The sequence below is a fragment of the Danio rerio genome, chromosome 17 (assembly GCF_049306965.1).
Source record: "Danio rerio strain Tuebingen ecotype United States chromosome 17, GRCz12tu, whole genome shotgun sequence".
Classification (NCBI taxonomy): Eukaryota; Metazoa; Chordata; class Actinopteri; order Cypriniformes; family Danionidae; genus Danio; species Danio rerio.
Window position 1 is genome coordinate 30,970,230 of NC_133192.1, and position 24,771 is coordinate 30,995,000.

General features: G+C 34.8%; 1 protein-coding gene across 2 annotated transcripts in view; it reads right to left on the reverse strand.

Annotated features, from left to right (window-relative positions):
* ush2a (Usher syndrome 2A (autosomal recessive, mild)) overlaps positions 1-24,771 on the reverse strand; it is a 394,144-nt gene that overhangs the window by 140,544 nt on the left and 228,829 nt on the right. For both annotated transcript variants that reach the window (XM_009293147.5, XM_073928624.1), the window contains exons 42-47: positions 19,891-20,219; positions 17,990-18,112; positions 15,053-15,216; positions 14,355-14,564; positions 6,527-6,729; positions 5,886-5,998 (exon numbers count right to left, since the gene is read on the reverse strand). In XM_009293147.5, the coding sequence (XP_009291422.2) occupies positions 5,886-5,998; positions 6,527-6,729; positions 14,355-14,564; positions 15,053-15,216; positions 17,990-18,112; positions 19,891-20,219 (1,142 nt within the window). The remainder of the gene's footprint in view (positions 1-5,885; positions 5,999-6,526; positions 6,730-14,354; positions 14,565-15,052; positions 15,217-17,989; positions 18,113-19,890; positions 20,220-24,771) is intronic.

Below are 24,771 nucleotides of genomic sequence, written 5' to 3' on the forward strand. Positions count from 1 at the left end.
ATTGATTTTTCTCTCCACTTATCATGCAGGAGAGCTGGCTTTCCACAGAAAAGAGCAATTTTTGTTCACTACTGCTTACTTTGAGATATCGGGTAAAATATTGTACCAGGTCATGAAAAAATAACATGTATTAAAAATTATGTTGTTAAAAAATGAAGTCAGGTTGTAAAGGAATTCAAAAATAATGCTTTATCACAATTAATACATTTAGATTTTTTAAATTTATTTATTATTCAGTAAATCCTTTAATTATTATATTTTAACTGGCATACACACTAAAGGAAATCTGCTCTGACAAGACAAAAACAAACAAACTAAAAGCATAGCCCCCAAAAACAAATCAAAACAAAACAAAAAGACATAATTTATTACTCCAATAATGCATTACAATAAAGCATTAAAAGTACTGTATGGAACATGATACATAAATAAATAAAATTAAATTAAATAAACCTTAACCGAACCACATTGTGCATGCAACATGTGAATTTAAATTCTTACTAGCTTTAGTAAATAAATAAATGAAAAAAATAAACAAGCCACCCCGGCATAAAATTTTTTAAAGTAAATTAAATTAACATTGTTAGATATTACTGATATAGAAAAATAATTTATTATATAAAAACAATTATAAAACTAATCAGTAACACAACCAAACCATACAAAAACAAGTCTTAATAATATAAAACATAATGATTGAATAAGCAAAACAAAACTAAAACCAACCACAAGAACAAGTACTGTGATACTATACCATAAATACTACATGCCACAAAATTTAACTCTGACTAACTTTCATAAATCAAAATAAAACCATTAACATATCAAACCGCACTAAACCACAACAAAATAAAAACCATCCAAAGAAACCCAAAGAAATAAAAACAGCAAACTTTATATCCAGTGGTGTAGCTTGCTGTCTGAAGGAATATTGCAAGGAATAAACAGAAAGAGAAGACCAGACGGAAAAGCAAAACAAAAAAGCCATTAAATGAGTCTTATTTCTTTCTTAACTGCAACCATACCCTTATGGAAATGGGCTTTTATTTTCATCATCTTCTTCATCTTCTCTCTGCACATAGTAATATCCACACCTCCCAGTAATATGGCTTTCTTTTTGCCTTCCTTTTGCAAATCTCTTGTCACAAACGTAAAATGTGGCCAATGACATAATTTCGGCTAGCATGAGTCTCTTTTTCGCTGATGAGGAGGCTAATTGATAGTGAAGGCTCCTGACGACTTAAAGCTGACAGACCTTAGTATCTGATTAGGAATTCATGAAATGCGACAAGGCTTCCTCTTTTAAAGTACAGACAGAATCGTTTGGAGATTATGCTGTGCCTTTACAACACAAAATATTATTCATGATTACTTTGATTCAGGAATGCTGGGGGGTGATGGGGAAGAAGCTTTGCTATAACAAATGCATTAGTATTGCATTACAAATGGTGTCATTGCTTTTCAGCATTAATCCCTTATATATATTGAAAAAAAAAAAAAAAATATATATATATATATATATATATATATATACAGTATATACAGTATATATAGTATGTATATATTTATTTATGTATTCAATGTGTACTCTGCGTGGAATATTTTGGTTCTTGTCTTCCCAGTAAGAGTTAAATTTTTACAATGCATGTATCTTCATATTTTGTAGGTTTTTTAATGTTATTGCTTAAAATCTACGTCTGCATGGAGTGCACGCGTATGCTCCATCACAGCCTTGACACTGTTGCATACCATACACCGTGGCTGACGCCAACCATGATGTGCACCTCTCAAAAAATTTAACTAAAAGCCATGACGGCGCATATTGCAAAATCTGTGATTGGTCAGCTTGGCAGCGTTGACAAGTGTGGGCAGGGTCGAGAAAACTTAACAAAGGAACATAGAAACCCCACTGCAAGCTACCGTCTCGGAAGTGTTAGTGTCAGAGCAACACAAACAGAATGCAAATATATAAAATGCACTAATACATGCAAGGCATACATTGTGGGTTACAGCGATCAATTCAGCCAAAAGGATGCGTTTCTGTCCACCAAATTGTTTTTTCTAGCTGTAAACATTTCTTTCTGCTTGTTGTCAATGGTGGCATTGCGTTTTTTGAGAGAGGTGCTGAGTGGACTTTTACAGTCAGTGCTGAGCCTTTTTTAATCATTGCAAGTTGAAAAACGCAGCACCCATCTGTCACTTTTGAGCTAGCTGTCCAATCACAGAGGAAGAGGGGCTGGACAACACCACACAACTTTCAACAAATGTTCTGCTAAAGGCTTTCAACTTATAATGATACAACAGGGATACTCGCAAAACACTTCGATGGACACACAGGCAAAGGGGCCGTTCACACAGAATGCCTTTTACTTTCCAACGCGCTACTTTTCTATTGTTTTTCCAATATAAACATGAGCTTGACAGATTTGTTTGACCATTATACTCACGTCTCATGTCTTTTTAAATGCTGGCCATGAGAGCAAAAGTGTTTTTTTAGATGCCATGACAAATTAAAAGATCTTTACTTTCACACGCAGCACAGCTCATCACTGTCAGGCCCAAAAGCAGTGGACCAATCAGAGGAGCTGTATGTATCATATGAATATGTATCATTACATATTGTTTTCTTATTTTCAATGGGTCCTTTAGTGAGGATACACGTGCAGGTTTTATTAAGAATCGTAGTCAAGGAACCATAACAAGGAAATTCAGAGATGTCGTCGGGTAACAGGCATATGGTTGATACAGGCGTTAGACGGTAAATGATAAAACAAAGCAAGGGTCAAAACACAGAGAAACTAAACCAGGAAATGCTTTGTAATGTTACAGGGTATTAACCAAACAAGACGCAGCAATGTCTGTGTGTGAGTGTGCCGTATATATAGTCCATGTAGTCAGTATTTTAGCAGATCCCAGCTGTAAGTAATCAAAGGAGAATCGTGGCAGGTGTGTGTGTGTGGTGCCTAAAGGGAGATGTAGTCCATAAGGAGACAGGCAGTGTTGGGCAGTAGCGTCGCTACAAGTAGTGACACTACTAGCTTAACACCATTTCTCAGTAGCGTGGCGGTAGCATCGGTTCTTTATAAATAAAATAACTTTTCAGCAGCTAAGCTATTTTTTCATTCAAGTAGCGCAGTAGTGTACGTACAGGCACCAACATTCACAGAGCTGTAAGACCGATGTCTAGCCAATGAAAGTCAATCCATTTGATGGCAAGAATGATGATTTCTTCTTCCTGTTTTACAGTGATCGACAACCAACCTTTTGGTACATGACTGCCACCTCTCACTCTGGTCAGTGACGTCGCCAACCAATTAGGCTAGCACAAGAAATCTGCTTGATGGAAAGATGACTGAGGGAGAGGAGTTATTACTGCAGCAGGAATCCTGGCGACCATACCTCGAGAAGTACATTTTAGGATGTAGTAAAGACTAAAGTATACAATGGTAATTACTATTAGTTCATAATAGCTTCCAATGAGACTACATTCTGTAATGTAATTCATAAAGAAAGAGTTTTAAATATATAAAATATCATGCTTATTTCTAAATATATCCCTTTACTATAAATTACTATAGTATTTTAAATGTGTAACACCTGGTTTTATTGCATATTTTTGTTTTTTGCTGTTATAAACTATGGTTTGTTTCTGTTTAGTACAGCTTATTAATAGCAGAAAGAAATTGAAATAAACAGTTCTGCCTCATATGATTGATTGACAGATTTATTAATCACTAAGGTATGATTGACGTGAATTTAAGTTGCTTCTATTTTAAAATAAATAAAATAGCTTAGCTATTTTTGCCAATTAGCTTTTAGCTTAGCTTGCTGCATTTCCCAGAGGGTACCTTTTAATGCAGTTAAGCTACATTTTAAGTAGAGTAGCTAATAGCTTAGCTCACTACATTTTTCAAGTAGCTTGCCCAACACTGCAGACAGGATTGTAGTCCTCGAGTGATCTGTATGGAATAGATCACGGGTAATTGTGATAATTGTGAAGTGCTGTGCTTTTTTAAAACACATTCTTAAGCACCGCATCTCACATTTTTAAAAGCAAAGATGTGCTTGGTATGAATGATCCCTTAGAGTATTTTTGTTTTGTTTGTCTTGCACAATTAAGCAGTTTTTTAGTATTCAATATCTATTTTAAGACTAGTAAGAGAAATCTACAGTGGCATACAGTAATTTTACAATTCTGTGTATTCTGTATTTCTGTATTTGTTTGTTTTTTTATTGTTTGTTTACGTTTTGGTATAGTATTTTGTCTATACATGTTAATTCAAAAAGAATACTCAACTTTCAGGTTGATGCTACTCGAGTGTCTGGAGGGAGTCATATTGAACATTTATAAACTTGTTTTCTACCGAAAAAGACACACAAAGTTCCATCATGTTTCTTTGATTAAATACAGATTTTCAAAGTTGTGGTATTCTTTTTAAATCACCCTACAGTATTTGTTTTTATGGTTTTAGTATTGAAAAGAAATATTACGTTTTTAAAAATTACAACAGTAAATTACTTGTTGCTTACACTATACCCAGGCAGATTCCCTAGTGTGTATGCCAGTTAAAACCCATTCATTTGAAAAATTATGAAATATACCTTTAGAAAACAAAATTTTATAGATGATTACCTTCCTTTAGGAATGCTGCGGGACGATCTGGAAGCAGCTTTTGCTATAACAAATGCATTAGTTTTATATTACAAAAGGTGTCATTGCTGTCCAGCGTTAATCCCTCACGGAGAGAAATGGGTGAATTCATATTGGGTAAGCCATCGGTTGTAGCACTTGTCATATTTCAATCAAAGCTTAAGCCAGTCGCCGATTCCTCTGCCCAGCCCCCGTGTACAGCACCACAGACAGAATTAATGAATTAGCTATTGATTAAATTCCACTCCAGCAAATCTAGCGTGGCAAATAAATGAAGTGTTTGGGGCATGTGTAGGCCACGGCCAGCCATGTCGGGCCAATCGATCAGTAGTTAGTATTCTGTTGGGAGAGAAGTACAGCACACTGCTGATATGACAGGAGGCTGAGAAAACACAGGAGGAAATGTGTGGATTGCAGCGTATTGTGGTGCAAAGACCACCTCAAAACAACACTTTTACAGTGTTTACACTCTTATACAGTGTTTTGTGTGAGCTTGCATACTAGGTCACTATATAGGGTGGATCCGGTTTCACTATCACAGTGAATCAAGATGGAAATCATCTTAAATTATCATAATGTTGATCAATTTCCAGTTAGTTGAAGTTCAAAGCAAGACAACAGTAAATCTGATATCCTACTTCAAACTATATGCCCTATGTAAAAAGTAAAATAGTGTAATAATAGTGTAAAAATATTTTAATAATGTTCACTAAATGTTTTAAATAACATTATTTAAGATAAAAAATGTTTAAGTTAAAACTCATTTTAAGTAAAACATACTGTGAAAGTAGTTTAATCAAATACAATTCAATAAATTCAATAAAAAAGAAATATAAAAGCAAAAAAATAACAAAATCAAACAAAAGATGGCTTCACAAATGGCTCATCTATGGGATCACTGTGAAAATACCCATTTGGAACCTTTAAGAGTTTAACTGAAGTTAAACGTTTGATAACAGTAAAACAAGGGAACATATTTATTTCATATTCCAAGAGCAATGCTAGACAACAAGGGGAAATATGCATGTTTCTTTAAAACTAATTTTTTAAATAAATGTTATGTCAGCTAAATAAGAAAAAATAGCTAAAGTAGCTGTGTAGGATATAAAACATTTATTTGGACAAGTAAGAAAGACTAATATGGTAAATCATCCATATTATGATTTACCATATTACGATCAGCAGATGATCAACAACATCTATATTAGACAGACTGTGTGCTTGACCGACTGACCTGGAGCTGAGCACCTGAATGTGAGGTGTGGAGATTTCAGCTGGAGTGTCCTCCACTGTGGTCACCTGAGTGCTGTTACTCTTCACACATGCGTACACAGTGCACACCTCCACCTAAACACAAGTGAAATGTAGAAATGAACAATAATGTGGCTTCTAAGGATCATAGCTGTCCATATCCTAGTTCTTTGATCTTTACTTAACTTTGCTTCAGTTATTTCTGTTTTAATTTTACAGTAAATTTTTTTGCTAGTTTATTTTATCCAATTTATTAATTTAGTCTATGACTCAAACAAAACAAAACAAAACAAAATAAAACACAGCAAAATCATAATTTTTATTTTAATAAACTTAACTTAATTTAGCCTGTTCACCAAACTGATCCAGTGTAGCTTAAATGACAATCGTTTTTTTGTGAAGTAACAAACAAATATTTTTTTTTTTTTCAATAGGGCATTTCTATTATGCTTTTTTTTTTTACAAATATATATTTTGTTCATTCCATTTAGGATTAAAATCAACACAAAACATTTGTGTACTTTTGGACCCATCACTTGGACTCAACTGTACAGTACAATCCACAACAAACAAACAAAAAACAAACAAACCTATGTGTGTGTTTTTAGAAACAGAAGACTAAACCTGAATGCTGTGCACAGTATATGGCAACAGTCCTCCCACTTCCAGAGAACCGGACTCATTGCCAGTGGAGCCATAGAGCCGGCCGTCCAGATAGATGGAGTACTGAACGACTACTCCATTGGGAAGAAGAGGGGGCGCCCACATCACCCTCACTGCTGTACTGTTCAGGGTCAACACCTCTGGAGGAAAAACACCCTCAGGTTCTGGAAAACATACACAAACACACTAAACACATCAAGATCTGCTTCTTTAACCTCTGGCCAATCACCGGCCAATCCTCGTGAAGTCTACACCCCAAACAGAGTAATACAAAGACATCTGCAAAAAAAGACCTGAAGGAAAAGCACTTTTTCTTTTATTTTCCTTTTTTCCCCCCTTAGACTGAGATCGTGTCAGCGCCAGCATCAACGCACAGCATATTCTAGCCTTAATAGTCTCTGAAACGGCTTTGGGCAGCACTTTTCTTTCTGTCGTAGAAAATGAGCATGAGAGAGAAATGGATAAACAAAAAAAGACTGAGGCATTTTCTTACAGCTGATCTGTGTAAATTTTTTTGATGTTGAAATACTTTCTCCTATACCAGTTTAAAGTGCTGGAAACTACAGTATAAGGAAGTTGTAGAAATCACCTGCACTGTATAAATTGTTGGAAGAACAAAAATAAGTAGATTTTTTTATTTTGCTTGGGCTTAGCCAACACTTTTACGTGTATGATCCAGAGAAAGACGCATGTGGCGCTTGTCATAAACTGCAATTTATCAGTGCTTTCAAAATAATAACATTTATTTTAGGCTTCACACATTGAGAAAAAGGGAAATAGTTTACACTTTAGACAAGTCAAGTTGCAATACAACAATAAACACTATTTGCAAAACATCATATTTTTGGATTGTAAAATATATGCTTATGTCTACAGAGATCATAATAATTTCTTTTAAACATGAATGGACAATGTGTTAGGCACATCATTTGCACACTGTTTAAGATACTAGAACATTCATTCATTTTCTTTTGGCTTAGTCCCATTATTAATTTGGGGTCACCACAGCGGAATGAACCGCCAACTTACACCACAGACAATTTAGCTTACCAATTTCAACTGTACGGCATGTCTTTGGACTGTGGGGGAAACCGGAGCACCCAGAGGAAACCCACACAAACGCAGAGAGAACATGCAAACTCCACACAGAAACGCCAATTGACCCAGCCGAGGCTCGAACCAGCGACCTTTTTGCTTAGAGGCGACAGCACTACCTACTGTGACACTACATCGCCCGATACTTGAACATTTAATTTATTATTTTCCCAGACACTAAGTTTCATGTATATTGAGAGAAATTGATGAATTAACATGTTGTAAATCCAGCAGCTTCAACCTCTCTACATGCAGCGCACGTTAACACTTCGGCGCTCATCGGCCATCATAAACAATAATATGATCATTATTAAGCTGTTTAAATACATTTTCTTACGCATATTTAAAAAACTCAATTTTAGATATTTAAAAATATAATTTGCATTTTGTTCAAATATAATATTTGCAGGAAAATAAAGAAACCAAAAATAAAATACAGTGTGCTTAAATCATCGGGCTACAATGTTACGTGATAAAAATGACATGCAGCCATCAAACAGCCATCAAACATCAGTCATATTAAAAAACTCACACAGACACAGCAGAAGTATTAAAAAACGTATGTATGAAAGGATTGAAATAACATTTTATAATAAGTCAGCAAAAACATTAAATTACTTTTTAAAAAACAATTTATAGTTCACCATGGTTAACGTTGGCTAGACTATAAAACAAATCCAGACAATTTTATAATCTTTTTAAAAACAAGAGACAAGTTTGGGCCAACTAAAAATAACAATTTAAATAATAAAGTGAACAAAAAACATTTAGAAATAGTTATTAAATAATAATGCATACATTTTTTTTGACATTTTCTAAAATATTTTGTTATTTGGCTTCTTTCCAGCAGTTCTTTAGATTTAATACAATGTTTTGTCTTTCTTTCTCTGTACTGATGACTTTACCCTGCCTAATATTTAGCCTCAGAAACTATATAAAAATATATGAAAGTTTGTCACACCTGGTTATAACAACGAATACCTAATAAAGTATTCAATAAATAACTATGTCAAATTAAATTATTTTTATTTGACCCTTGCTTTTCTTGTTCTAATAAAACCAATAACGAACCAACATGTGTGGCTGTATGTTGCGTGTTCCTTAGCGCAGTCATGTGTATATATAATATAATTTAATATGTACATCAGGGAACACTGACAGCGATACATCAGGGAGGCCTGGCAGAATGAGAAAGAGCTGAGTGTGACTCTTTCCCTCTCCGTTTTGCTTTTGGGGGTTCCTGCAGATGGTTTGTGGGCAAATTGAATCAGTCCTGGAGAAGCGCGCAGGGATTGAAGAGCTGCACTGGGGGCAGAGCGGGTTAACTGGGACAGTCTGGGGGATTCTTTTTACAGCTTGCACCATTTTCACTTTCCTTTTTTTTTTCCATTTTCCCCCTCAGTTTTTTTTTTTTTTGCAAGCTCTTCCTTTCCCATGACAAATCACAGCAACTTACAAAAGAAAACCAGAGAGCCTATTTTTCAGCTTGATGTGACTCTAGTAAACAGCTATTGTGACAACTTTGTAAGGCTCCTCTGAAAGAACGTAAAAAGGGAATGATTGATAAAGCTTCTTTTTTTTGCAGGCGAGTGAAGTTAGTTTGTGAAAGAGAGCTGAAAGACATGAGTGTAGTGCTAATGACAGCTGAGAGATCAAATATCTCAGCAGCGGCTTTGAACAAGCCATTGGTTGACATGACGGGCTGGGGAATGAATTGGATACAGAGCAGGGGTCCTGACATTTACACTCTCTCTAAAGACTGTGACTGCTGTTCCTCTTACTCAAAGCCTCGAAAAGTCTCTCTTCTGGTGATATCCTGCTAACACAAAGGTCAGCCAGTGAAGAGACCCTGTCTGAGATATTGTCTAGTAAAGTTAAAGCAGTTGTATTTTACGGCGGATCTTTATGACAGATGGATAAATGTTTTTGTTTTTTTTGTATCAGCAACTACCTGAATGGTATCTGGCCACGCATTAAAAACAGAAAGAAGCGGCTCAAATAACAAGCTAAGGGGCAAGCTAATCGCATGGGATGTGTTTTTGTGTATAAAAGCATGAGATGAAGAGCAGTGGAATAAAATAAAGCAAGGTTTGAGAGATGCATTTCCCCCCTAATTCTTTAAACTGCTTTTAACTTGAGTGATGTGTTTTTACAATATTTTGTCATGCACGAGATGTATGCTTAAGTCAAACGTCCATCTAGTACATGTTACATAGAAAAACAATGGAAAACAAGTGCCGTGCTTTGTCAATGCAAAAACATCACTCTTATGCCAAGTTCAGACTGCAATATTTTAGCCCCAATTTTGACTCGGTGACAGGTTTTGAGAAATCGTTGAAAAATGCCTGAAATCACAGGCAAATTGGTGCTTGTTCACGCCAGTAACAATACTCAGTATGAACTATCAAAGATATGATCTGAGAGTAATGTAATGTAATGTGTATTTAAATAGTGCATTTATTGCGTATGGCCATACACCCAAAGCACTTCACAAACATGATCGGCGTCTCTACCACCTCTACACCACCAATGTGCAGCATCCACTTGGATAATATGACGGTAGCCACAGAACAACGGCGCCAGTGTGCTCACCACACACCAGCTATAGGTGGAGTGTAGAGACAGTGATAGAGCCAATTCGGTGGATGGGGATGATTGGGAGGCCATGATCTGGACTTTGGCCAGGACATCGGTGCTACACCCCTACTCTCTACGGGAAGTGCCATGGCAGGAGCAACCTTTAAACTCAGGTGAGCAAAATCAGTACATTTTCTACCACACTAAAGGCTTCTTTCTCATTATGTAGTTAATAACAAAATATATACTACATGACCTCATGTTATTTTCATGCCATTTCTCACGTGTGTTTGGTTGTAAACGAAGTTTAGACAAAGTTGTCTGTGATTCTTACTATTGTAAAGTCATGCAGTGTAAAACCCCTATCTCTGATTTATCTTGCAGTGTAAATACAGCACCGAAGGAACGCTACCCCAGATAGTCATGCAGTGTAAAAACATCCGTGACACGACTACTTTGAAAATCGTGCTGTCTGAACTCGGCATTAGTCAGTTTAATAGGAGCAGAATCAGCCTGGATCACTATCATCAGTAAAATCTCATATTTTACCTGACAACGAATGAATGAATGAATGAATGAATGAATGAATGAATGAATAAACGAATAAATGAATGAATGAATAAATGAATAAATGAATGAATGAATGAATGAATGAATCAATCAATCAATCAATCAATCAATCAATCAATCAATCAATCAATCAATCAATCAATCAATCAATCAATCAATCAATCAATCAAAATAATCAATCAATCAATCAATCAATATTGAAGCAGCTTTCAGATCAAATCAATTATTTGTAATTTATTACAAAATTAAATGGGTAGGAACTTTGGTTAAATTAATTCATTTTAGAACTATTTGAGCTTCTCAACAGGCAATATGAGAGAGAGAACAGTTTATGAGATCTCATCTGACTTGAATTGTTTATTGACTCTATTATCATATAGAAATCAACTATTCAATCACTCAAACACCCAATACAACAGTCATTAATTATTCCTTTTTTTAATTCATAATTTTATTTAATTTACTACCGTGTTTATTTATGCTTTGAATTGCATTATGGGGGCTTAATCTTTCTTCCAACAACTTTGAGAAGTTGGGAAAAATGTCTTTTATTAACATTTTTAATAGTGTAAATCGATTTAATGCCAGGGTTGGTGTTGAATATTACAGTACAAAACCCTTGTAACAAACTGCCACTGCCAGTATATTGTCTGTTATTTTAGACATGTTTCCTCTATATACAGTATTATTTCTTGTACACACTGTGAAAAATATTCGTAAATTAGCAGTTTTCTGTATTTTGTGGTTCATATTTTATTTTTTCCCCCAGTTTATTTATGCTTTTGAATTGCATTCTTAGACCTTGATCATACTTCCAAAAACTTTTAACCTTGAAAATTTTGAGAACAGTTTTTTTTTTTTTTTACAGTGCATTATATTATTTCAAACTACTAAAATGTAAATAAAGGTCACTTTGCTAAACTGTAAAGTTGATTTTTCAACATAAAAAGTCATCAAAGCAGAGATCAAGCTCCTACAATGCAATTCACAACAATAAATAAATGGAAAACACTTCTAATTCACAAAATATGGAAACTGTTAATTAACAGACATTTTTATAGTGTATAGACACTGTAAAACCCAAAAAGTTAAGGTAACTTAAACCATTTGAGAAAAATTATTGCAACAAACCATTTAGGTTCAAAAGCTAATCCTAATTAGTTCTGTAAACTAAATCCATTTGAGTAATCAAAGCAATTTGAGTACTTGTAAACCCAACAAGTTATGGCAACTCAAATCGTTTGAGGAAACCGATTGCAAAAAACCATTTGAGTTAAAAAAACTAATCTATACGAGTACTGTGAACTTACTTTTTTTAAGCTGAAGTCATGAGATATTTAAGTAACTCATTACCTTCAACATTGAACTCTTTTTAAATGAGTAGAATTAACTTTCAGTAAAGTTTGAGTTAACTACACTCATTTCATTTGATAAAGTTGACTGTTGGCTTTTACAGTGTAGGAAAAAGTAGTTTATTATCTAACAAGCCTATAGTTTAAAAATGCTTAGTGCTCCTTTGTTACTCCCAGTCCCTGGCCATAAGAGCAATGAGACATACTTGTCCACGACCAATATAAGCACTCTCCTGAAGCGGCTCTCTCCATATCATTTCTGCCTCTGTATTATTAATGCAAGACTTCGCATGGACAACCTCGTCTCCATTCCCGTTTTTAATTAGCAGGCTCTTAACTCACCCGCTTTCATGCAGCATACTAGAATCTTTAAGTTCAATGCTTTTAATAAGCTGCCCTTTAGGCTGTAAAATAATGAAGTTACCACTAGAAGCTCTTTGGTAAATGACCTGTAACCTTTATTTAGAAGCAAATGATCTTCTAATGCTTTTAATTATACTGATATAGGTGGGAGCAAAAGGCACGATACGGAAAGCCAGTTGTTTCGTTTCTGATCTGTAAGACACAACTGTGTGTATATGTGAGAGGTTTGCTGAGCTTTCATCCGTTTCCTATCAGTGCATCAGTACATTAACCGAGTGAGAGCAGGACAGTTTAATGACTATTGATCACAGCGCAGAGGTCAAGATATCAAAATTTTGGAAAAGGCAAATTTTTCTGCAGCTCGTGAGCTTTGGCTTTAGAGTGCGGAGGGAAAATATTCAATCAATCAGTTCTTCTCCTCATCCGTTTTTTATCTCCATGAGCAGGGTCTGCTGGAGAGAGATGAGAGAGAGGAAGGCTGACAGAAATCACAGGAACATTTGAAGTGTTGACAGGAAAACCATAATTAACCAATATCTTCAATCCAAATTCCACCCAGTTCAACATATAGAGATGGCTGTGGTCTGGTAAATAGCATATTTCAGATGAAGCCTCTCAGGTTTTTGTTTTTCAACTTGGAGGCTTTGCAAACTTTCTGTAATTTATTTACGGAAAACAATTCACATATAAATGAACTCCCTGGTGCATTTTACGTGGTGGGTTCAAAAATCATTTTATAATATTATATAATTACACTTTATTAGTACTTTCTATTTCATTGAAATTACTGTGCTATATTTTAGATCAATAATGTATTTATTTGATACTTTGTACTTTTAGGAGACTTTATGGTACTAAATTATATTTCTGCAGTATACTGTAATGCATTTCTGAGCACAGCAAAGTACATTTCCAACTTAAATTCATAAATCTTGAATGCTTTAATTCTGAAATTTCAAAAAAGCTATCAGGTCAAGCTACCAAATCATCTTCAAATCATCTTCAATTTCTGACTGCAATTAAAGAAGTATGAATTTTTTTCCTCAAGATTCAAACTTGATTTAGATTGCATCATACCATTCATAATTTTATTATTCATCTTTTAAGGGAATTGAATTCAATGACTGGGACAAAAAAAATAAATAAATAAATAAAAAATAATAATAATAATAATAAAATAAGAAAAAAAAATAATAAAATAAAATAAAATAAAATAAAATAAAATAAAATAAAATAAAATAAAATAAAATTAAATTAAATTAAATTAAATTAAATAAAATAAAATTAAATTAAACAGTTTATTTTAGATTGGCTGGAATAAAGGTAGTTTTAATATTTATTTTATTTTCTATTGGCTAAAGCAAAAACATAAATTATCCCTAGTAATCCTAGAATAAATACAGCAAATAGCATTTTGTTTTATCTCAGCTCTGCCAGTGAGCTCAAGTGCATCTAATGAAAATCAAACAAGAAGCATCTTGAAGGGAGAGGAACATGTCATATACTAGAGAGCATTTGATTAGACAGAAGATTTGATGAGAAACTGAAGTTGGAGGTGACGTAAAAAACGTTTCACTTAGGTAGAAGTGATGAACTGCAAGCTTTGGATGTTTATATTAAATGTATATCTTCAAAACGCAAATTGTGTCACTGTTTTGGAGCACACTAGCTTATGCTGAAGATATCTTTAAAACTAACGTACTATATTGATACTAACATCTATAAACCTAACTTTAATTTCACTGGACCTTTAACTGTATCTAAGGCCATGTATCTTGGCAGCTAAAACAGATGTACTGTATATCAAACCCTCCCGCAGCATGTATCCTCACCTCCGTCAGTAGTCGTACAGTTGACCTCAGGGCTGGTGATGTTGTGAGGGCCGTTGGACACAGTGAGTGAAAGCTTGTACTGAGTGCTGGGCTGCAGGTCAGGGATGAACACAGAGGTCACAGTGGGGTCAAGAGTAAGAGTCTGGCTGTGCTGGTCAGATACAACCGTCAGGATGTAAACCTCCACACTTCCCTGCAAATCTTGCAGAGCTGCAAACCAAAAAAATAGACACACTAAAGTACAGCCTCCAAACTAAATTCATTCATTCATTTTCTTTTCAGCTTAGTCCCTTTATTAATTTGGGTTCGCCAGTCGAATGAACCGCCAACTCATCCAGCATATGTTTTATGCAGCGGATGCCCTTCCAGCCACAACCCAACATTGGGAAACACCCATACACTCTTGCATTCACACACACACTATGGCCAATTTAGCGTATTCAATTCAACTATACAGCATGTCTTTAGACTGGTGGGGGAAATCAGAGAACCTGAAGGAAACCCACGCGAACACAAAACTCCACACAGAAATGCCAACAGACCTACCTGGGGCTTAAACTAGCAACCTTCTTGGTGTGAAGCAATTGTGCACCCAATCCGCCACCATGACGCCCCAAACTAAGTTCTAAATCTAAAAAACAAGATTCCTTTCTGAAACCTTCGGTTAGGAGCCAGAATAAGAGAACAGAGACTCTTACTGGGAGTGGTCCAGTTGACCAAGATGGCTGTATGATTGAGAGCGTGGGCTGATATGTTGGTGGGTTTGAGCGGTTGACCAGCCAGTGTAACCCCAGTGGCAACTTCCCCTGAAGCGGAGCCAACGTCATTGTGAACCACAATTTTATATTCATACCAGGTGTACCTGCAGCGTAATAAAAAAATACAAAAAACAAACAAGAACATTTTCTGTAGCCACTACCAAAGAAATATTTGTTTAATAATTACATTTAATGTCACATAAATGCATGCTTGTAATCATATTTTACGATTTAACACAGTTATATGATTGATATGTTTAACTGTTGAATACTGTGGAATGATCAATATTGACGTATCAAACAATGCTATTGTGATGTATTATATTATTGTTGTTTTAATGATACATTTTCTGGTATAAATAATGTTTTATCATTATAATAAGTGCATGCTATTTATTTAAATTGTTTAAATTGTAAAAATTATAGTACAATTATTCATGTAAATGATTTTAAATGTTCCGGTCTCCCTTTTTTTTAATGGTGCGTCTACATGCCAACAACAGTAATTCTCATTAGATTAAAAGTAGACTGTTAGGTTGGGGTTAGGGCTAGTGTAAGTTGACATGTACTGTACTTACAACGTTTCTTATAGTCAGTTAAATGTCTGTTGAGGGAGCAGTATCAACAGATATTAAACAGACAGTCTACTAATACTCAAATGGCCATCAAAATAAAGTGTTAATGGATTTTTTAAAATATTAATAATTCAACAATTGTATTGCTTGCTTGCTAATTAATATAATATGGTCACACTTTACAATAAGGTCTCATTAGATAATGTTAGTTAATGTATTTACTAACATGAACAATATCAGTACAGCATTAATTAATAATAGTTCAACATTTACAATTTTTTTACATTAATATTATTAAAATCCAAATTTATGCTTTCTATCACTAGTTGATTGACTGTAATGACAAGTTCAGACTGCATGATTTTCAAAGTAGTCGTGTCATGGATGTTTTCACACTGCATGACTATCTGGGGTAGCGTTCTGTCGGTGCTGTGTTTACACTGCAAGTTGGATCAGCGACAGGGGGTTTCACACTGCATGATTTTACAACAGGAAGAATCTACGTTTCACAACCAAACACACACGAGAAGTGACATGGAAACAATGCGAGGTCACGTAGTAGACAATATCTTTTGTTATTAACTACATAATGAGAAAGAATCCTTTATTGCTAACCTGAGTTTGAAGAGAACTTTTTCGACCTGGTTGTGATAATGCTTAGATTACGTGTCAAACAGACACGAGTGCTCCTGCCAAATTTACACTAGTTTTTCTTTAATTTCCTGGGTCCAAATAAACTGAAAATGAGCATTTTTTTTTTTACTTCACCCCCAACCCCCCACTGGCCCGCAGATACCCACACTAGTGGATGCTGCTCTCTCATTGGCTGTAGGTAATCACTATTTTTATATTTTTTTATGTTTTTATTTATATGTTATTTTTAATCAGAACACATTTCATATGGCATGATTTGACTCACGGACAGCTCCAGATATTTAGCATGCCAAATATCTCATGTGTCGACACATCTGCGATTCTCTCAGATGGTGTCTTGGATAGTTCATACTGTGTGATTATTCCTCGTGTGAACGAGCACAGATTTTCCTGGGATTTCAGGCATTTTGTCTGCGATTTTTCAAAACCCGTCACCGAGTCAAAATCGGGGCTAAAATCATGCAGTCTGAACTTGGCATAAATTAACACGAAATAACAATGAACAACTTTTTTTTTCATTAACTAATGTTAATGTGTGATAAATGTAGTGTTCATTGTTTGTTCATGTTAGTAAATATATTAACTAACATTAATTAATATAATCTTATTGTGACGTTTTACCTATGATACAATTTGTAGCAAAATTAATCATTATTTAACTAATTAACAATTATTACAATATTAAATACATACACTTGAAGTCAGAATTATTAGCCCCCCTTTAATTTTTTTTTTGCTTTTTAAAATATTTCACAAATGATGTTTAACAGAACAAGGACATTTTCACAGTATGTCTGATAATATTTTTTTCTTCTGGAGAAAATCCTATTTGTTTTATTTCAGCTAGAATAAAAGCAGGTTTTAATAAAAAAAAAATATATAATAATTTTACGTTCAAAATTATTAGCCCCTTTAAGCTATATATTTTGTAGATGGTCTACAGAACAAACCATCATTATACAATAACTTTTCTAATTACCCTAACCTGCCTAGTTAACCTAATTAACCTAGTTAAGCCTTTAAATGTCACTTTAAGCTGTATAGAAGTGTCTTGAAAAATATAGTAAAATATTATTAACTGTCATCATGGCAAAGATCAAATAAATCAGTTATTAGAGATGAGTTATTAAAACTATTATGTTTAGAAAAATACTAAGAAAATCTGCTCTCCGTAAAACAGAAATTGGGGGAAAAAATGAAGAGGGGGCTAATAGTTCTGACTTCAACTGTAAAACAGGTGTAAGTGTACACATATTTTATATAATTATAAATAAGGCTCAATATCTACAATTCATAACACCACTGCATTAGACATTGAATATTTAAACATGATACAAAAAGTCAAGCTCAAAGTTAATCTTATGCAAGGAGTAAAAAACATTTGGATGAAATCAGACATGAATCTAAATGACAGAATCTGTAATACAAGGAAAACAACTGGGTGTTTTATGCAGGAGTCTTTCAACAATACACACAAGTAGTGCCAGAGCAAGATTAGCTCCAAAACCATTTAATTCTATGGAATATTTGCTCAAAGTATCTTTGAACGGCATTAAAAAGATGCCATCAGTGCACAAAAAAAAAAAAAAAAAAACAGTTTTGTACACACCAGCAAAGTTTGCATTAAAGCTAATTTCAGTAATCTCACCTGCTAAGGCCTTTATCTTCATGAAACAATTTGGTTCCTGCGTAAACATTGTACCACAGATTGAAATCTTCGGGGGGACGGGAGGCCAGGGGCTGCTGGGTTTTCCGTCTCAACAGCTCGAATCTGAGGGCAGCGGAAAGAGCCAGATAATCAGAGCCCGCTCCAATCCCACAATCCTCCTGGCATTTCACCCGCACCGCCGTTTCACTGCGCTCCTGCTTTTGTCTTTTCTCTCTCGCTCTTTCTTTCTTTCTCTCCCTCAACAGTAATGCTAATTTTGCCTGTAATCAGGAGAGCTCAGCTTAATGTGCGCTTTATAAGCCTAGTTAAACAAACAGAGCAGCAGCGGGGAAAGTAGTCATGAATTTTAATCATCCGCCGTGAACAGACCTTTATTTACCACCTAATCAGCTCAAAAACAGACTAAAATATACAGCGAGCAAGAACAAGAACTTTTTATGTTGTGCTTCTCTGTTCGTAACCTATGGGAGACACTTGCTGTTGTCATGTAACAGCCCGAGTTACGGATTAATCTCAGCAGATTTGAGCAATTCCTTTAAACTCTTTACCATATAAGTTGCACACAAATTAGCTCACCATTGATTTCACTTTGAAGAATGTAAACATTCATGTTAACACACAATTCATGACCATATTGGTATGCTTCAAATATGCTACTGCAAATGCTGCTAATGCTGCGTTCACATCAGAAGCGGACGAAGCGCCAAGCGTGAGTGATTTACATGTCAAGTCAATGCAAAGATGCGAATAGACATCCTGCCGTGCATTTTATGCAAATGAGGTGGCGTGAATGATGCAATTCACACGAATGCATGTATATTTGCAGCTTTGCACTGACTTAACATGTAAATCACTCGCGCTTGATGCTTCATCCACGTCTGGTGTAAACGCAGCATGATAAATTACTATTAAGGTAATAAATAAATAAGTACAGAACGTAAACATATTTCTACACATTTACAACCTCACACGTATACTTCAGTAGTAGTAGTAAGTAATAATGGTAACACTTAAGACTGTCATGACAGTTGTATAATCATGACATGACACATCATGAATAAATGCACTTATGTGTATGACAACTAGTCATACTCTCAGTAATGTCACTTTAAATGCAAAAATGATCTTGACGTTACAACTTTACATTATAAACATAACATAGCTTGTCATAAACCTTTTATGAACATGATTGCCATGAGTCCATTATATTTGCGTCATCAATTTTATAACAGCATTGATAATATTTTGTTGACCTCAACTACGAAGCAAACTGAATGTAATTAAATATGAATCTATTAATTTTTAATACATTATTGACTATCACAATATTACAGTAATTGACACTTTTAGTTACGACTTTTAAAGACAAATTCAGTTTGTTCCACTGAAATCAAAGATTAGAAAAAAAACAAATCCTGACAACTCATGACAATCATATTTATGACAGATTCATGACATGTTGTCTTGGCTTAGTAACGTTATTATAAAATTATCTTACAAACACCCCCTTTAACTTAAGTGTTATCATAATACTTTTTTATATAGAAAAAAAAATAATAATAAATAAATACAAGTAATAATTTAGCTTATTTATTTTTTGGAATAATTGTTAATATAAAAAGTGATTATTAGTACAATAAACAAACATAATATATATAAAAATTAAATGTTTTATATACAATAAATCAAATAAATATGTCAATAATAATAATAATAATAATAATAATAATAATAATAATAATAATAATAATAATATAAACTTGCAAAAATTAAACAAATAAAATCAGAAGTAATTATGATTACTATAATTGTTACAATTGTAATGTCTACTTAAATGTGTGTCAAGAACACAGATCAATCATTTTATATTAGTCGTTTACCTTATATTGGGCCCGTTTGGCCTTGATGGGAGCTGCCAAGAAACAGCCAGGAAAGACTCACTGATTGCGACTACCGACAGGGGCGACAGGCCTTGAGGGATTGTGGGTAATGTAGTAACCAGAGTTGGAAGGCTCTCAGTGCAGCCTCCAACGTGACCTCCACCTCCAGAGCAAGCCAGGATGGTGATGCTGTAGCCGGTGTAGGGCATCAGGCCAGAAACAGTGTGGGTGAGCAAAGACATATTGGTGTGCGGAATACGTGGTTCAGGCATTCGGATCTCATAGCGCTCAATTTCTCCATTGGGTATGAGAGGAGCGGCCCATGTAACCTGCAGAGACAACATTTGAACCTGTAAATATCTCTGAAAAATGTAGACATCAGAAACTAACAGTGCTCTTGTGGTCATGCAGTTATAAAGTTAAATGGTTTCACAAGGGTGTGTGAGGTGAAAGAGAAGCACAACAGCACAACACATCATTTCAGGCTTTTAGATGGATGAGTTTGAGGAAGCGGCATGATCATGTGAAGCGCAGGAAGACACCCTGACTTTGACCCAAGACAGAATATTCCTTTCATTACATTTAAAAGAGGCCTTAGCCCCCAGAGATCATAATGAAATCCTAATGGAATTGCAGAGGAAACAGTGCTTGTTGCTTCTGCATGGTTTTTCTGGAGAGAGGGATGCGTCAGTGTTTGACGAACACATTCAGAATATTGTGCATATCTAAAAACAGGAGAATGGAAATGGCTGACTGAATCAAATGTTTTGTGGTCTTGAAACTTTAATGCAGAGTTAAAAAATGTTTCTTGCTAATAATAAATTTATATACAGTTGAAGTCAGAATTATTAGCCACACCTTTGAATTTTGTCTTTTTAAAATATTTCAACAATTGGCAGAGCAAAATAATTTTCACAGTATGTTTGATAATAATTTTTCTTAAAAAAACGTCAAATTTGTTTTATTTCGGCTAGAATAAAAGCAGTTTTACTTTTTTAAACACCATTCTAGAGTAAAAATTATTAGTTCCTTCAAGCTAACTTTTTTTTCCGATAGTCTACAGAACAAGCCATCGTTACAATAAATTGCCTTATTACCCTAACCTGCCTAGTTAAAGTAATTAACCTAGTTAAGCCTTTAAATGTCACTTTAAGCTGTATTGAAGTGTTTTGAAAAATATCTGGTAAAATATTATTTACCGTCATCATGGCAAAGACAAAATAAATCAGTTATTAGAGATGAGTTATTAAAAATATTATGTTTAGAAATGTGTTGAAAAAATATTCTCTTCGTTAAACAGAATTTTGGGGGAAATAAACAGGGGGGCTAATAATTCAGGGGGTCTAATAGTTCAGGGGAGCTAATAATTCTGACTTCAACTGTTCTTCATGGACGAGTGGTCACTGCCATTGAAATCTACACAATTAAACAGAAGCTTGCAACACTTGGCCTGCCTCGATCTCTTCTGATTGGTCCACTGCTTTTGCAGCTGACAGTGATGAGCTGTAAAAAGTTTGAGATGTCTGCGTATGAAAATTGATAAATTCAAGAGATGTTAGATGCAAGTCAAGTGCGTGTTTACAGTGAAAAACGAGAAAAGTATTGTGCTGAAGAGGAGAAATGCATTCTGTGTGAACAGCCCCTTAGAAAGCAGCTGTTTGTATAGATCATTGTATGCTAATGGCTAATATTGTATGCCTATAGCTAATAAATCATGTTTTGCATGGCTATAAGATCTGTAAATATGATCTGTAAAGAGAGATTTGTAACAATTTTTCTTCTTAATTTTGAAGTGGTCTCAAATTGGCAAAAAAATCTGCCAAGACTCCAAATGAAATCATCACTACTTGCTAACACAGAGTTTACTTTAAGCACCACAGAGACCGCTTGCATCACAACAGGAATTCAATATAGCGTATGCTAATATGAACAGTTGTTTTTTATTAAAGAGAGTTCTCATCCAGTTATACACAAATGCAGCAGTTACCAAATTAATGAAATAATAATGCTATTACAATACACTAAACCAGGGGTTAGGGGAAAATGAATAATTCAAGCAAGTTTATGCAAATGCTGCCTTTGTTTGAAGTGGTAAGCATTTCTGTCCATGTTTCTTGGCACTAGCACACAACAAATAACAAAGAGAGACAGAGAGGGGTGTATTTACACACTGCAGGATCTAAGCTGAAAAGCTTGTTTGGTTACATTAACGCCCCTTAAATCCAACTTGTAAACCAGCCAAAAGACTGCAAGCTACCTAGCTCTCTTGAGTATTTTGTCTGTGGAATTACAGCATGACTATACTGACAGTTTCAGCTTCACTTGAACCACTCAAATCTACCTTGCCAAATCTGACATTTATTTTAGCGAATACAAAGAAATGCAATCTTTTAAAATAGCTAGAGGACCAAGGGCGCATTCATGAGGATTCCCACTATGACAGACTAAATTGGCTGTTATATTAATAATCAGCCAAGGACTGACCTGGAAAGCATGTGTTTGAGTGTTCTCATACTACGAGGGTGTCATTGGAATAATGATGGATGCCCTGGGTGTGGCTTTAATGGGAAGAAATACTGTAGTTTCTCACTAACAATCACGGCAAAGACCTCATTTGCACCTCATTGGAGAAAAGGCGGCATAAGGAACTATGGTGTGCTGACAGGAGGGTGGGACAGGATTGAGAAATACAAAAAAATATGCACACACTTTCTGGCCCTGTTTACACCTTGCAATAAGATTAACTCTGAGAGAGTCTCACCCTCCATAGAAAACAACGTGGAAAAAAAACAGCCAAAATATTCTGTGACTGCAGTGATTTAACTTTAATCAAATGAAGCTGCGAGAACATTTTTGTGTGCTCTAAAAACTGTAAATGCGACAATGTTTTTGGTTCCTTTTCTAGACTGTGAACGTCTCAGAACTGTTGATGTCTATGCAGGATAAGAGAGCACTCAGATTCATCTAAATATCTTAACTTATGATCTGAAGTTGAATGAAGGGGGGCTTGGAATGAAATTAGGGTGAGTAATTAATAACAGAAAGCACAGTGTTGAGTGAACTAACCTTTTAAAAGCCTTGTGAATTGCTTTGAAATGTGCATTTTCATTCAAGAGAGAGTTTGATTGGTCATGATTTGACGAGAAACTGAAGTATGAACCGTTGATCCAGAAGTGACAAACTACAAGCTTTACATGTTTATATCAGCTTTATATCTCATAAGCGCAAAATTTGTCACTGTTTTGGTGCTCACTAGCTTGTAAATATCCGAAAAAACAAACAATACTGATACTGATATCTAAAAAACTTTATTTAAATTTAATAACACCTTCAAGATAAAACTAAAAAAAATATTCTGTCACTGCAGTGGTTCAACTGTAATCATACGAACCTCCAAGAATACTTTTGTGTGCTGAAAAAAGTGTAAATGTGACAATGTTTTTAGTTCTTTTTTTGGACATTGAACGTCTCATAACTGCTGTTGTCTATGTCTATGTTGTCTATGTAGGAGAGCACTCGCGATTTCATCTAAAATATCTTCATTTACATATGTTTGAAGATAAATGAAGGTCTCTGGGTTTGAACGAAATTAAGAGTAGAGTATTTAATAACAGAAACTTCAGTGTTGAGTGACAAACCTTTTAAAGGTCCAATGAAGTGCTTTGAAATGTGCATTTTTATTCGATGTTTGATGTAATATCAACTAAACCATGAAGAGAGGGTGGGACATAGTGTAACAATCAATAGCATTTTGCTTTATCACCACTTTGCCAGTGCAAGTGGTTGAGCTCAGGCACATTCAAAGAGACTTGAAGGGGGGTGGGCATGACATACTAGAGAGCATTTAATTGATTACAATTTGATGAGAAACTGAAGTATGATCTGACGTTTATAAAACTTTATTTCATTTAAGCAGAAGTGACAAACTACAAGCTTTACATGTTTATATTAGCTTTATATCTCACAAATGCAACCTGTAGCACTGTTTTGGAGCTCACTAGCTTGAAAATATTTGAAAAAATACAATACTGGAACCCTAAAGGGACCCTAAAGGTAAAACAAAAAAAAAGTTACAAAAAATGTAACATATTTTGTCACTGCAGTGGTTTAACTGTACACATATGAGCTCCAAGAACATTTTTGTGTGCTCTAAAAACTGTAAATGCGACAATGTTTTTGGTTTCTTTTCTGGACTTTGAACATCTCTGAACTGTTATTGTCTACATAGGACAGGAAAGCACTCGGGATTTCATCTAAAATATCTTTTCTAAAATATCTATATTTATATTCTGAAGATGAATGAAAGGGGGTTTGAACGAAGTTAGGGTGGGTTATTAATAGAAAATTCAGTGTTGAGTGAACTAACCTTTTAAAGGTCCTATGAAGTGCTTTGAGATGTGCATTTTTATTCGATGTTTGACGGAATCTGAAACAAAGTGAGGACATAGGGACAAAGTGTAGCTCCTCCCCTTTAAAAAAACTAGTGTATTTTAAAACTAAAATAGTGTTTTGTGTAATCGCTTTGCCAGTGCGAGTGGTTAAGCTCAATCGCTTCAAATATCATTTATGAAAAGCCATTTCTCTCTTTTGATGATCCTAAGAAAATGATTCATGCTTTTATTTTGGGGAGACTTGACTATTGCAGCTCTTTGTATGTGGGTATCAGTCAAAAAGCCCTGAATAGACTGCAATTAGTAAAAATGTGGCTGCGAGACTTCTGACAGGGACTCGCAAGCATCAACACATGTCCCAGGTTCTTTCCTCTGTGGGCTGGGCTGGCTGCCTGTTAGGTCACGAATTGATTTTAAATTATTAATTTTTGTTTATAAATCCTTAAATGGTCTGGCACCATCTTATTAATTAGATCTCCTACGTGTATAC